Source organism: Malassezia sympodialis, genomic scaffold, assembly GCF_000349305.1.
Source record: "Malassezia sympodialis ATCC 42132 genomic scaffold, msy_sf_4, whole genome shotgun sequence".
NCBI classification, from domain to species: Eukaryota; Fungi; Basidiomycota; class Malasseziomycetes; order Malasseziales; family Malasseziaceae; genus Malassezia; species Malassezia sympodialis.
This window is the reverse complement of record NW_017387802.1, coordinates 687,812-702,237: the sequence shown is the minus strand read 5'-3', so window position 1 is coordinate 702,237 and position 14,426 is coordinate 687,812. Positions and strand designations below refer to the sequence as shown.

At 47.7% G+C, this 14,426-nt stretch overlaps 3 protein-coding genes and 1 pseudogene across 4 annotated transcripts; 1 reads left to right on the top strand and 3 right to left on the bottom strand.

Annotated features, from left to right (window-relative positions):
• Positions 1-242: 242 nt before the first annotated feature.
• MSY001_1164 (uncharacterized protein) lies at positions 243-2,841 on the bottom strand (the record flags this gene model as incomplete). Its single annotated transcript, XM_018886274.1, has 2 exons — positions 243-1,471; positions 2,262-2,841. 2 exons carry the CDS (start codon positions 2,839-2,841, stop codon positions 243-245), a joined length of 1,809 nt encoding a protein of 602 aa, XP_018739764.1.
• A 1,284-nt stretch (positions 2,842-4,125) lies between these two features.
• On the bottom strand, positions 4,126-4,826 carry MSY001_1163 (annotated as a pseudogene). Its single transcript has 2 exons — positions 4,392-4,826; positions 4,126-4,365 (listed from the first exon to the last, which is right to left on the bottom strand). Coding segments are annotated over exons 1-2 (675 nt in total).
• Positions 4,827-5,326: 500 nt separating this feature from the next.
• Positions 5,327-9,873, top strand: MSY001_1162 (uncharacterized protein; the record flags this gene model as incomplete). The annotated part of the gene is made up of 2 exons (XM_018886273.1): positions 5,327-7,304; positions 7,913-9,873. The coding sequence occupies 2 exons, from the start codon at positions 5,327-5,329 to the stop codon at positions 9,871-9,873; spliced, it is 3,939 nt and encodes a 1,312-aa protein (XP_018739763.1).
• A 1,890-nt stretch (positions 9,874-11,763) lies between these two features.
• Positions 11,764-13,657, bottom strand: MSY001_1161 (uncharacterized protein; the record flags this gene model as incomplete). The annotated part of the gene is made up of 2 exons (XM_018886272.1): positions 11,764-13,621; positions 13,653-13,657. 2 exons carry the CDS (start codon positions 13,655-13,657, stop codon positions 11,764-11,766), a joined length of 1,863 nt encoding a protein of 620 aa, XP_018739762.1.
• Positions 13,658-14,426: the final 769 nt, after the last annotated feature.

Here is a 14,426-nt window from a genome sequence, read left to right as displayed (position 1 = left end):
ACATGCATAAATTCCCGACGTGGCCTTTACAAAATTTGTAAGCGTACATAAATCTTGAGGCCAAACATGCGCGGCTCTAGGAGGGTCAGACATGCCAAGGCCTCAAAGACTAGTTGCGTAATCATTAGTTATGGAATCTAGTCATGATCCAAGCTCAACAACGATCTATGATGCACGTTCGTTCCGTAACTATACGCGAGCGGGACATGTAGGATATCATCGATTAATTATACAGAGGCAACCTAAAAGTCCTTGCCAAAAATAAAATCAAGCGAACGGGACGAGGCGAACATGGGATAGTCCTGGTGTGCAACCTTGGCCACGTAGTTCACCTCAAATCCCGAGGGCAGACCACCATCCATATTCACTAGACTCTTGATGAAATGAGTGCCGCGGTCTAGGTGGTTCGCTCCCTGGTAGTAGGCTTGGCAGTGCGTGTTTCCGGCACCGTTGTCATCCAGACCAAGGGCAATTTGCACAGTTCTTCCACGGAATGTATTAACGAGGTCTCCCGAGTTTGCGTCCTTGTTATAATCAGGAAGGGCCGATTCATTAAGACCATAGGGCCAAGAGTTCATCAAGTCAGGGCAGTTCGGCCAGTAGGTCGGGCGCTTATCGGTGAGCCACGTCCAAGAGCCCGGGTTACCAATCCACCACAACAACGAGTCGTCCTGGTTGTCGTTATACTTGCGGATCACTGAGTACCGCTGAACAGCCTGGGCCCCCAGCGAGTGGCCGGCGATCACCACCTTGTCAATGTTAGGGAACTTGCTCTTGTCCAGTAGCATATCCACCATTTTGTCCAACGCCGTAAAGTACGATACAGGATTCTTCAAGCTTGGCGAGATTGTGTGTCCACCTGCCGACCAAAATGAGCTTTTATACACGGCCCAGTTGTCGTTCGTCACGGCACCTGCCTCCTTATCTTCTTGGATCAGAGCAAGAGGCGACACAATAATCACGTCTTTTTTCTTCATGCCATACTTCTTATTAGTGTACACATAGCGGAAAGCGTTCTGCATCAACGTTGTCCATTTCCATGCATCGCGGGGCATGCCTGGGATAACGACAATCGCTCGCTTGACATCGTCAGCGTTGTAGTCCTCGGTAATGTAGTACGGCTGCACCGCGTCACCGCTGAGATGAAGATCATCTTTCAGGACGAAGCCGTTTGTCGACTTCGGCACATGCTTGAGAGCACCACGCGAGTCGCGACTGGAGCCAGCCGGCTGCGTGAAAGGGAAGGTGCCATCGTCGAACCAGGGCACCTGGTGGTGTGAGGCCCTGTCACCAGGATGAACAACACCATACTCGTGCTTTGCAAAGGACTCGTAGCCCGGTTGCCCAAGGTTAGGCATCTTCATCACCTTGTTTGTAGCACCAATGGGATCATCGACGGCCTGCTTCGAAATCTCCTCTTGCGTATTGTTACTGTACTGCCTGGGACGAAGTCCACCGGGAGCCGAAATGGCTGAGCAGACGATTGGAAGAGTTATGAAGCTGAGCAACAAGCGTATTTGCATGGATTAACGGTAAGAAGGCACTTCATTGGATTCTCATGAGCGTTTATATAACTGGCATCTTGGTCGAAGCAACGCCAAGCTTGCCAAGTGCGGCAAGTTGAAAAACGGAGTGCGGCTCCGACAAGAATCAGGTGGAGGTATTCGATTGGCCTATCTAGTTTGACCTTGATTTTGGGGCTTCACACAAAATTCGGCTTTGCAATTAGAAAGCCTAAAATCACGGACTGGATTGGCTCTATAAAATAATCATAGCAATTGCGTAGGTCCAAACTGTGAATCCGTTCTACTGTGAAATGATACATTACATGCAACCAGAAACTAGGGTGCATGTCTCAATGAAGAAAGTCACTCGGTTGTCGGAACTCCCTGGCCAAGTAGCTGGTATCATAAACTGTATGAAGACAAGGAGATTAGAATACAATAATGGGTCTGGCTAGAGTAACCGTGATGAAATCTTTCTTTGATGCACGAAAATGGAACAAAGTAGCTTATCGGATTGATCATGACAAGTGGGAAGATAAACCTTGAGTTTGCGACGTTGATTTCTTGGAGGTAGAGGTATATCCTTCGCCTTGAGCGCAAGGACCTTCTCTTCCAAGGAAAATAGGTGAATATCCTTGCTCTTTGGTGTGAGAATCCGCACTGCCTCTGCCAGCCGGAGTAAGTACTCGTGGTTGGGGCCACTTGGCCCGTGGCATGTGTGAATGCGCTCCGCCAGCTCGTCCAGCGGCTGTGGACCGACAAATGCTTCATGATCAGGCAAGCCCACATACACCAGGGCTTCCGGCACAAGTACTTGGGGTTCTTCTGACATGCCGTGGTACCCGAAGATCGGTGCCCACATGGGTGTATAACCGATCTTCTCGCGATTGTCCAAGTAGGCTCGCACCTCGTCCGCATGCGCCGGGTCAATGGTATAGCTGATGCCCCAGACAATGTCACCTTCCGGCGCATCGTCGGCGCCAGGCAAGCTGTGCCAGTGATCTGCGGATACGAGTGTCACCACACGACCGGGTCGCTCTGGTGTGCCGCGGTGGTCCTCCGAGTGCAACGCAAAACGGCGTACAAAGCCTTGGATATACCCGGGAGTGTAGCTAATCACATGGGGTGGCGGCTTGAAGATGATGGAGCCGTAGCCAAAGATATCGAAGGAGCCAGGTGGACGTTTTGCATTCGTGGGGAGATCGCGCAGGTGAGGGAGAATTTCGTGGATCTTTTGGAGACGGTCCTCATGCTGCGTATGTGGTTCTAGCACCAAAGTAGGATTTTGCTTGTAGGAATGTAGGATATCTGGATAGTCCCTTTGTGCACTTTTCATTATACTATACTCAGTATACGACCTTGTCTCTTATTATCTCTAATATTTACAAGAGGAAGGTTGAGAGGTTGTCATCATATATACTTTTCGTATGCTTTCCTGTTCTTGCGCGATAGCGCGAAATGATGTCATAACCCCCTCCACTTTCGCAACCATGGTCCAACGAGCTGCTCGCTTAGCTCAAGCTCAACTGCTTGTGCAGTACGAAGCGCGGCTGCCTCCCTATTCGAAACGTTTTCGTTGGCCCATCTTTGCCCACCTTTTAGTTGCACAGGCAGGTCTCCACGATATTCTTTTCTGTCATAAGACTGATAATGCTTCAGACAGTGGGTATGAGCGATCATTCTTAAAGCACTTAGTGAGGCACATTGAGGACGCTATTTATAAATGTAACGAGGAAGATGCTGCCTGGATGGGTATACCACAGAGCGATTGGGTAGTCGATGATGCTTTGCTCGACAGGTACATCTCATTAATTTCTCAGCCTACTACTGGAGATATCTGCGGGTCATCTGCGCCATCCACTATGATATCAAAACGGTACTTTCCAGTACCCCATTCCTCTACCTATCACCCACTGTTAGGATCTTGTGACTATGTTTATTCCGTGGAAGAAGGAAAAGCGATATCACAAGGTACTACTGGCTTAAAAACTTGGGAAGCTAGCTTGCGACTAGCCGCATACCTTGTCCAACATCCTTACCATTGTGCTAAACAGAGGCGCTTTCTCGAGCTGGGCAGTGGAACAGGGTTTTTGGGATTAGTTTGCGCCCGGCTGATGATGGCTAATGGAGGGCAAATGACCAATATATACTTGACTGATTTTGATGAGCAAGTACTAGAACGTTTGCAAGAGAGTGTCCATCTAAGTAAGTGTTGTAAACCTTACACAGACAATGTTCCTGGTGTTCATATTCAATCATTAAACTGGACAAAAGTGACCTCCAGAGACGAAGATACCATTTCATATTTAAATGAAGTGAATCCAGACTGCGTTCTAGCTGCTGATGTGGTGTACGACCCATCTCTGGTTCCCCATCTTGTTAGCACTCTCTATGCTCTACTGACTCGGTCACGAAACGAATCCCATACTTATGCACTGGTATCAAGTACAGTTAGGAATCCTGACACCTATGAACTCTTTGTAAGATGCCTTCAGGAGAAGGGTTTATACTATTCAATCGTTGCACCAGACTCGTACCTCGGTTCCAACACATGGGGCCTGCCGCTATTTCCTTCTGTTCATGACACGGAGTTGGAAGGTCGTGTTGAAATTCTGATAATTCAAGCTGTACCATTCCCTCTATAGCCAATGCATACCCAATACTGTTCGCGGCTCTCTGCCCGACTTGCCGCCATTTTTTCTGCGCGCACATATTCAAAGGAAGGCTCGAGAATATCGCGCCTGAATTGATCTGCTTCTGCACTCATGTAATACTTGCAGATGAAGACAGACGATGTTCTAGCATCTTTGGTTGGGTTTTGTAACGCCTGCGAAGGTCGAAGCATTTGTCGACAAAATTCCTGTTCATCAGCAAAGGACAGCATACAAAGGCACTTGAGCATAAATCAAGAGACGCCTGTGCATCTCGTATACGATGACCTGATGTATTTGCTATTTTGATGTAAGAGTTGGATAACACACCCATCATATCACTTAAAACGACATCCACTTTGGTATCCACACTGCAAGTATCTTGTAGGATTCGCTGAGATAATTGCTCACGCACTCTTGGCCCGGTAAAGTCGCCATGGACAAAAGTGACGCGCGGGGAAGAAAAGCTCAATGGGAGTATATCCAGGGAGAACAACCGGACGTCTGGACATTGATGAAGAATGGCCTGACTCCAGCCACCTGGCGCAGCTCCCAAATCGACAATTACTCTCCCTGGTTGCAGAAATGGATACTTAAATGCAAGCTGCTCAAGCTTATAAGCTGAACGCGACACAAAGCCTAGCCCATCAATCTTTCTTCTCTTAACAAACTGATGTTAGAAATGTCAATCATGTACCTCATCGCGTTTTTGCCTAGCTATGTCTGCCAAATGTCAGTCAGTGTCTACTTGCATTTAGATGAAGACCCTCGATTAGACGCGTGCCTTATCCATTTATGTGCACTGACGGGACAAGGGACATGGGTAAGCAGGAGCGAGCTTAAGCGACCAAGACGTGATATCATACGATTCGTTGCTTCATACACGCAAGGTTCGCGTAGTGGGGTCGGGTTTCATGCAGGTTCGCAAAAGTGCGTACGCGCGTCGTCGAGAATAATGCAAATATATTTGTTGCTGCTAAGCAAGCCCTTCGGCACTAATATGCGCCTCACGCATGCAAATCAGCAATTTGTTCCAATCATATTTACCCCGCAAACGCAGCGCGCAAGCCTCCCTGTGGGGAAGCCAGTGTATCAGTGTTCTTTAGCCGGATACCGAAAAACAATATATACTCCGCAGGATTCTCCTCACACAGCTCACCGTTCGTAGGCATGTCAGCTCTGGATACCTTACCGGAAAAATCTATCGACCAGCAGGGGTCCTTTAAACGCAGCCAAAATGAAGTATTATTTCAGACCCGGGAGGCAGTGTTGACAGAAGCTGGCGAAGACGGCGCTGATGCGGAAGTCGAGGTACGACTCAACAATCCCCTGCTAGGCTTGACGGCAGAGCAAATCGAGTATGACGTGCAAGAGTTTGTCTCGACCAAGGGGCTGGAAGAGTACCACGACATCTTCCGCAAGGGTGCATTTTGTGCACAGGCTCAGGCCTCGGGCGATTACGACTCGATTGCGATTCTCACAGAGGACGATCGCCAAGTCTTGGCTTCTGAAAAGGAGCACAAATGGCGCCAGCCCTTTATGCTATACTGGCTAGCCATTTGTTGCAGTGTTGCTGCTGCCATTCAGGGTGCAGACGAGTCTGTAATCAATGGAGCCCTTCTATTTTTCCCAAAGCAATTTGGACTGTACACGGACTATTGTGACTACTTTCGGGCTGGACCTAATGGTGTATGCAATGGGCCGCTGCTTCCAGAGTTTGCGCAGAAGGGATGGACATATGATGATGTGACGCAAGAGATTAGCAAAAATAATTGGCTGATTGGACTTGTGTCGTCTGCTCCGTATATTTGCTGTGCCTTTCTTGGGTGCTGGCTCACGCAGCCCATGAATGCTCTCTTTGGCCGTCGTGGGACTATTTTCATTGCTGCATTTTTAAGTTTTGCTACGTGTATTTGGCAGGCTGTGACGAACAATTGGTGGCATATGTTTATCTCTCGATTTTTCCTTGGACTTGGTATTGGTCCCAAGTCTGCGACTGTCCCAGTATACGCTGCCGAGTGCTCGCCTCCTTTGATCCGTGGTGCATTGGTTATGCAATGGCAAACATGGACTGCGTTCGGCATTATGCTTGGTAATGCGGCTGGTCTCGCCTTATTCCGTGTATCGGATGTGCCTAATATTACTGGACTTAATTGGCGCCTAATGATGGGAAGTGCAGCAATCCCCGCACTCTTCGTTATGGCACAGGTATATATCTGTCCCGAATCACCGCGCTGGCTTATGAAGAAGGGAAAATACCCGCAGGCGATGCGATCTTTTCTTCGTATTCGGTCAAATCCTCTCTTGGCTGCTCGTGATATGTATTTTGCCCACTGTCTCATTGAGGAGGAACGAAGGGTTGAGTCTGTCAAAAGTCGGGTTGGGTTTGTCCAGCTTTTCACGGTTCCTCGCAATCTTCGCGCCACCTTGGCATCTTGCATTGTCATGTTTGGCCAACAATTTTGTGGTATCAATGTGATTGCGTATTACTCTAGCTCTATTATCAAAGAGGTCGGGGGTGCGTCCGATCTAGACTCGCTTCTTGGCAGCTGGGGATTTGGCATGCTCAACTTTCTTTTTGCCATTCCCGCTTGGTACACGATTGATACATTTGGACGTCGTAACTTGCTTTTGTTCACCCTTCCTTTTATGGCTATATTCCTCCTTATTACAGGCTTTGCCTTTTGGATCGATCCGTCGAAAACAGATGCCCGTTTGGGTGTTGTGCTAATGGGTATTTACGTCTACAGCATGTTCTATTCACCCGGATTTGGCCCTGTACCTCTTACCTATGGTGCCGAAGTTTTCCCCATTCGTGTGCGTGAAATTGGCATGTCGTTCTCTACTGCCGTGCTCTGGTTCTTCAATGTAATTCTTGGCATCACATGGTTCCGTATGAAGCAAGCTTTCAAGCCACAGGGTGCCTTTGGCTGGTATGCCGCATGGTGTGCAATCCTCTGGGTTCTCGTGTTTTTATTCCTCCCTGAAACCAAGGCTCTTACTCTGGAGGAACTTGATATTGTGTTTAATGTGCCCACCACGAAACATGCCTCCTACCAACTTCATCAAATTCCATACTTTATCAAGCGCTTTATTTTCCGACAGCATGTGCAAAAGGAGCGTCTTGTCACACTGGATGACAGCCTGCGTAAATCATAGCCGTGTCCCAGTGCGCACAAAATGCGTTAATGTTAGAATAGATGGTAACTTGCACATTGGTTCAGTGTGAGCTGAGTTTACGGAAAATGTGTTATTCTATCAACGTATCGCTTTTATTTGCCGAGATCTTTCGACATGCACGTAGGCATTGAGCTGACACTTGGTTGATAGCATTGTTGCCAGGGGAAAGAGAAAGGGTGTCTATGACTTGCATTTCGTGACTACTATGTATAGTGTGTTTTCTTCCAATGACCACGCAATCTTTGCCTCCAAGGCTAGACTCTAGTGCCTCTATGGCTATTTTGGGCGACAGAGTCCGATCGCCACCTTACTATCACTGAATTTTAAGCGTAATAATCCCTTACTAGGCGAGTGTGGAGGAATGACACAATATAGCACAATCGCACCTTCGTTGTTGTAACCCACAGAGCACGCAACGTATCGTCTCGTCCCAATCATATTTTATTCTTTTGTTGCGTGCCACTTGTCTTCAAGCAAGAAACATTAGTATGCTTATTTCTAGAGCTAAGGGGGGATATAAGGGATGACCATTGACGTGTTGATGCCCGTGCTATTCTCAGGCGATGCCCTCATTAGATTCCCCGCTGGAGAAACCATTTTACCAACTGGACTCCTACACACTTACAAAGGATGAAAATCCACATTACTCAGTGTTGAAAGAGACTGGGAAAATTGACGGGGGTGAAGATTCTGAGGTGCGACTCAACAATCCCCTGCTAGGCTTGACGGCAGAGCAAATCGAGTATGACGTGCAAGAGTTTGTCTCTACCAAGGGGCTGGATGAGTACCATGACATCTTCCGCAAGGGTGCATTTTGTGCACAGGCTCAGGCCTCGGGCGATTACGACTCGATTGCGATTCTCACAGAGGACGATCGCCAAGTCTTGGCTTCTGAAAAAGAGCACAAATGGCGCCAGCCCTTTATGCTATACTGGCTAGCCATTTGTTGCAGTGTTGCTGCTGCCATTCAGGGTGCAGACGAGTCTGTAATCAATGGAGCCCTTCTATTTTTCCCAAAGCAATTTGGACTGTACACGGACTATTGTGACTACTTTTGGGCTGGACCTAATGGTGTATGCAATGGGCCGCTGCTTCCAGAGTTTGCGCAGAAGGGATGGACATATGATGATGTGACGCAAGAGATTAGCAAAAATAATTGGCTGATTGGACTTGTGTCGTCTGCTCCGTATATTTGCTGTGCCTTTCTTGGGTGCTGGCTCACGCAGCCCATGAATGCTCTCTTTGGCCGTCGTGGGACTATTTTCATTGCTGCATTTTTAAGTTTTGCTACGTGTATTTGGCAGGCTGTGACGAACAATTGGTGGCATATGTTTATCTCTCGATTTTTCCTTGGACTTGGTATTGGTCCCAAGTCTGCGACTGTCCCAGTATATACTGCCGAGTGTTCATCCCCTTTGATCCGTGGTGCACTGGTTATGCAATACCAGACATGGACTGCATTTGGCTTTATGCTTGGTAATGCAGCTGGCCTGGCGCTCTATCGCGTTACAGACACGTCGAACATCACTGGACTAAACTGGCGCCTGATGATGGGAAGTGCAGCAATTCCTGCCATATTTGTTATGGCGCAAGTATACTTTTGCCCCGAATCGCCGCGCTGGCTTATGAAGAAGGGAAAATACCCACAGGCGATGCGATCTTTCCTTCGTATTCGGTCAAATCCTCTCTTGGCTGCTCGTGATATGTATTTTGCTCATCGTCTAATTGAGGAGGAGCGAAGATTCGAAGCCAGGCAAACTCGAATTGGTTTACTCCAGCTTTTCGTAATTCCCCGCAACCTTCGAGCGACTTGGGCCTCGTGTATTGTTATGTTTGGTCAACAGTTCTGTGGTGTCAATGTAATAGCTTATTTTTCAAGCTCAATTATCAAAAATGTTGGCGGTGCCTCAGACCTCGACTCACTTCTTGGCAGCTGGGCCTTTGGTATGATTTGTTTCCTCTCAGCCATACCAGCCTGGTATACAATTGACACATTTGGCCGTCGCAACTTGCTTCTTTTTACTATTCCTTTTCTAGCTCTCTTCCTACTTGTTACTGGATTTGCTTTCTGGATCGATGCGTCAAAGAGAAATGCACGTTTGGGCGTTGTTTTGTTGGGAATATTTGCGTATGGGTCATTTTATGGACCTGGATTCGGTCCAGTTCCTTTGACATATGGTGCTGAAGTATTTCCTATTCATATACGTGAAATTGGGATGGGGCTCTCGACTGATGTATTTTGGTTTTTTAACGCCATTCTTGGTATCACTTGGTTTCGCTTAGAGCAAGCTTTCAAGCCACAAGGTGCCTTTGGCTGGTATGCCGCATGGTGTGCGGTCCTCTGGGTTCTCGTGTTTTTATTCCTCCCTGAAACCAAGGCTCTTACTCTGGAGGAACTTGATATTGTGTTTAAAGTGCCCACCACGAAGCATGCCACCCACCAACTTCATCAAATTCCATACTTTATCAAGCGCTTTATTTTCCGACAGTATGTGCAGAAGGAGGGACTTCACACACTAGATGATGCCAATGCGTAAAGGCTTGAAGCATGATTTGCCTCTTTGCATCCGTCAACATATTGTGTCTACTCTCAACTATAAGTCTGAGAATTGTTGATCACAGGTACTTTCTCCTTAAAACAAGACCAATGGCAATTATTGGAATAAAGGCGCGAATTAAAGTAAGCATAATACTTCTCAGAAATCTTTAACGAATATAAAGTCGAGCGACCGAACAGATGCAAACATTGGATAGTCCTGGTGTGAGACGTTTGCCACATAGTTTACTTCAAATCCGGACGGGAGGCCGCCATTCATTCCTGCAACACTAAGAATAAAATGAGCCCCACGGTCCAAGTGGTTCGCTCCTTGATAGAAGGCTTGACAATGTGAATCTCCTGCTCCGTTGTCCATCAAACCAAGGGCAATTTGAATAGTGCGTACACGGAATGACTTACCAGGTCATCGGAACTTATACCCTGATTATACCCTGATCGGTCAGTCTCGTTTAGACCGTAGGGCCAAGAGTTCATCAAGTCAGGGCAGTTCGGCCAGTAGGTCGGGCGCTTATCGGTGAGCCACGTCCAAGAGCCCGGGTTACCAATCCACCACAACAACGAGTCGTCCTGGTTGTCGTTATACTTGCGGATCACTGAGTACCGCTGAACAGCCTGGGCTCCCAGCGAGTGGCCGGCGATCACCACCTTGTCAATGTTAGGGAACTTGCTCTTGTCCAGTAGCATATCCACCATTTTGTCCAACGCCGTAAAGTACGATACAGGATTCTTCAAGCTTGGCGAGATTGTGTGTCCACCTGCCGACCAAAATGAGCTTTTATACACGGCCCAGTTGTCGTTCGTCACGGCACCTGCCTCCTTATCTTCTTGGATCAGAGCAAGAGGCGACACAATAATCACGTCTTTTTTCTTCATGCCATACTTCTTGTTAGTGTACACATAGCGGAAAGCGTTCTGCATCAACGTTGTCCATTTCCATGCGTCGCGGGGCATGCCCGGGATAACGACAATCGCTCGCTTGACATCGTCAGCGTTGTAGTCCTCGGTAATGTAGTACGGCTGCACCGCGTCACCGCTGAGATGAAGGTCATCTTTCAGGACAAAGCCGTTTGTCGACTTCGGCACATGCTTGAGAGCACCACGCGAGTCGCGACTGGAGCCAGCCGGCTGCGTGAAAGGGAAGGTGCCATCGTCGAACCAGGGCACCTGGTGGTGTGAGGCCCTGTCACCAGGATGAACAACACCATACTCGTGCTTTGCAAAGGACACGTAGCCCGGTTGTCCAAGATTAGGCATCCCGACCACACTCTGAGTGGCTTCAAGAGGATCGTGGACGGCCTGCCTCTCGATCTTTTCTTGGCGGCTTACGCCATATTGCCTTGGAAAAATATAGAGTTTTGTAGCATTAACTCTTCCTAAAGTAGCCAAAAAAGCAACGATAATACAAATTCTTAGCATATGGCGAGCATGTAACTGCCCTGTCTCGACTCTTTATGTATTCCAATTCATGTCAATCCTTAGTTCTTTTATTTTCATGCACATCCGCTAGGGCCTGCTTGCCTAGCGCTAGACCATGATAGGAAGTGATTATTTAGGTCCGAAATAGCTGGACGATGCGGGTTCGCTTGACGTTGTGCCCACACCTAGTCGCAAAGACGAAGATCGCTCTTATTGGCTTGGGTTCAAGTAAGCCCTCCATCCAGAATTCAAGGGCACCGATCTATAGAAACATGGAGAGAAATATGGCTATGAACCAAGTAAAACATTACGACATACTATCACACTCCATCCATGTCATTTTGTCAGTCTTGCTGAAAGGCTCCAGCAAAATCGACATGCGCTTAACATACAACTCTTCAGAACTGGGCCAATTGGCTTTGTATTCAAACTACACGTGAAATTCTCATAAAGATCAACGACTACGTGTAGTACCATTGCTGCGCTTACCAGCAAAGAGCCATTTTGGCTTTGATTCCTGGATCCGACGATCAGATTCACCAGCACGAGCTTCACGATTCCGATCGCGAAGGCTCATTTCATGCAAGCTCCGCGCCTTCATTTCCTGGTCCTTGCCTCGGAGACCTTCCGCTTGCCTGTTGCGTGCAGGGATACGGGCTGCACCAGCACGAGATGTAATGAGTCCACCTTCACGGTTTGTTGAAGCAGTAGTCGAGCTCTTACCACGGGCGAGAGCCGGTGCCTGCTTGGTTGCAGCTGCACGAACCTTTTTGCGTGATGGCACAGAGTCTGTCGCATCCTCGTCGACAGCCATACTTTCATCCGAATTCATGCCATCGAGATTATCATCTTCCATATCCATCTCATCTTCCACACGATTCTTGCGTTTACCCACAAGACCCTTTGCTTTAGCCAGCAGCTCCGCACGCATTTCCACGTTGCTTGGGTCAATACCAGCGGCGCGCATATTTTCAGCCATCTGAGACAGCGTGCGATGCTGAAACTTGCGGGGGATTTGCGCCCGACTCTGGAGCGCCTTCTTGTCCTGTGCTTGGGCTTTTGCCTTAGCTTGACGCTGCTTGATAGCTTCAGCGACTTGGCGAAGCTCCTTGTCTTCCTCGTCTTCTTCTTCGTCGCTCTCATCGTAAAAGCCTTCAGCCTCCAGCTTCTCTTCTTCACGCTCAAGATTCTCCAAGGACTCGACGATGTCGGGATCGATAAAGTCTGCCACATTCTTGCCTTCAAAGATCTCAGGAATTTTATCATATTTCCATTCGTCATTGGCAAGGAGGTAGTTCTTCTTCATGTCAATGTTGTGAACGCCAGCACCTCCTTGTTCATCTTGGATATCGCGCTCCGTCTTACGGCGTGACGGGTCCTCCATATCAAACTTTTTGCGGGTTCCATCGAGAATCGAGTCAGGAATAAAGGGCAACCGTTCAACGTCATCCCGACGCTGCGGCTTTGCCACATGTAGACGATTCAAAATGTTATCACCCTTCGGACCCTTGATCTTGCGCTCGACACGCGTTGCCAGCAGCGTTTCGCAAGCTTGATGTTTAAGATCCATGATACCCTGATCGGTGAATGTACTGATCTCCATCAATTGGACCTTGCCATCGGACTCCTCCACGAGATTGCGGATTTCATTTGCTTTCTCATCGTCTAAATCCTCCAGCCTTGCCACATCAATTTTGTTGATTACCAGGAATGTGGGTTTGTTAGCAAAAAGAGGCTTGATGCTATTAAACAGTTGAATCTGAGCCTCAATGGAATAGCCACATTGCTCAGACAGATCCATGAAATACAGGACGGCTGCTCGCAAATGTGCAAGTGCCGTGATGGCTTGCATTTCAATTGTATTCATTTCTTCTAATGGGTGGTCCAATATACCTGGTGTATCAATTACTTGCCAGCGAAGATACTTGTAATCCATATGACCAACAAAGAGAGACTTTGTAGTGAAGGCATATGGCTGAACGTCCACATCAGCGCGCGTCACCTTGTTCAAAAAACTCGACTTTCCAACATTAGGATAACCACAGACAACCAAAGTTCTTGTGCTAGGGTCAATTGCTGGAAGACGAGAGATATGTTGGCGGACCTGCTCAAGGTAGGCAAGAGGGTCTTTGTTCCGACGCATTATAGTAGCCATTCGACCGAGAGCCGCACGCTTAAGCTGTTTGCAACGGTAAAGACTATCGCCAAACTTGATAAGCCGGACATAATCTTTGGCTACTTGCTCAATAAGATGACGAGCTGTGTTAATTTGACCTAGAGCAAGTTTATAATGGTTCTTGTCGTACAAGACACTGAATCGTTAGTCTGGTGACAATAACATACTTCATAAGCGACGATGTGAAAGGATGAAGATTCTAAAAGTAATTAATGACAAGTAACATACCTCTAGAACAGGAAATTCACTAAGAATCGCCTGTAGTTTTTCAGTGAACGCATCCTTGGTGAACATGACTTTCCGCATGTAAAATGTTCGGATTCTTGTAATTTTGAATCCAGGGTGAATCACCGTAGGTGTCTTGCGTTGTGTTTTGGACAAGACTATGTCCAAGAAATCATTTGCTGTAGGTACCGGCGCGATCGATGCCTTCAATGTGGCCGACATGTTGCCTGCACCGATTGTGGCAAGGTGAGACCTCATCGCAACAAAAATTTCATTCGCCTATTTTACTAATCTATTTGTTTCCTGCAGAAGTGGCCTTTTGATTACCTGGAAAGAAATTTTTCTGGCGGAAGCGCTGCGATTGGCCTGCGCTCGGACTCCAAGCGGCGGTTGGGCGGATTCGCCAGGGGCTGCAAAAAAGACTGGGAGCTGGCGGCATGACCACAGTCTAGTGCGCTACTTGGCATCGTACGACCTCGGATTGAAGTGCATCTGTGCAAAAGGAGTTGAACTCTGACCTAAAATTTATTCTAGTGATTGATTCAATTAGTCGACGTAAGAGTCGCACCTTGAGATCACTTGTATAGTGGGAGTTCACTGTATCGGTAACGTCCGCGGCGTATAACCATTCCATTGTCGATTTGCGCTGATATCATGCCATCTAGGATCACTGGGTGCCAAGACTTTTTAAAACCATACAATCAGTATTGCATTTC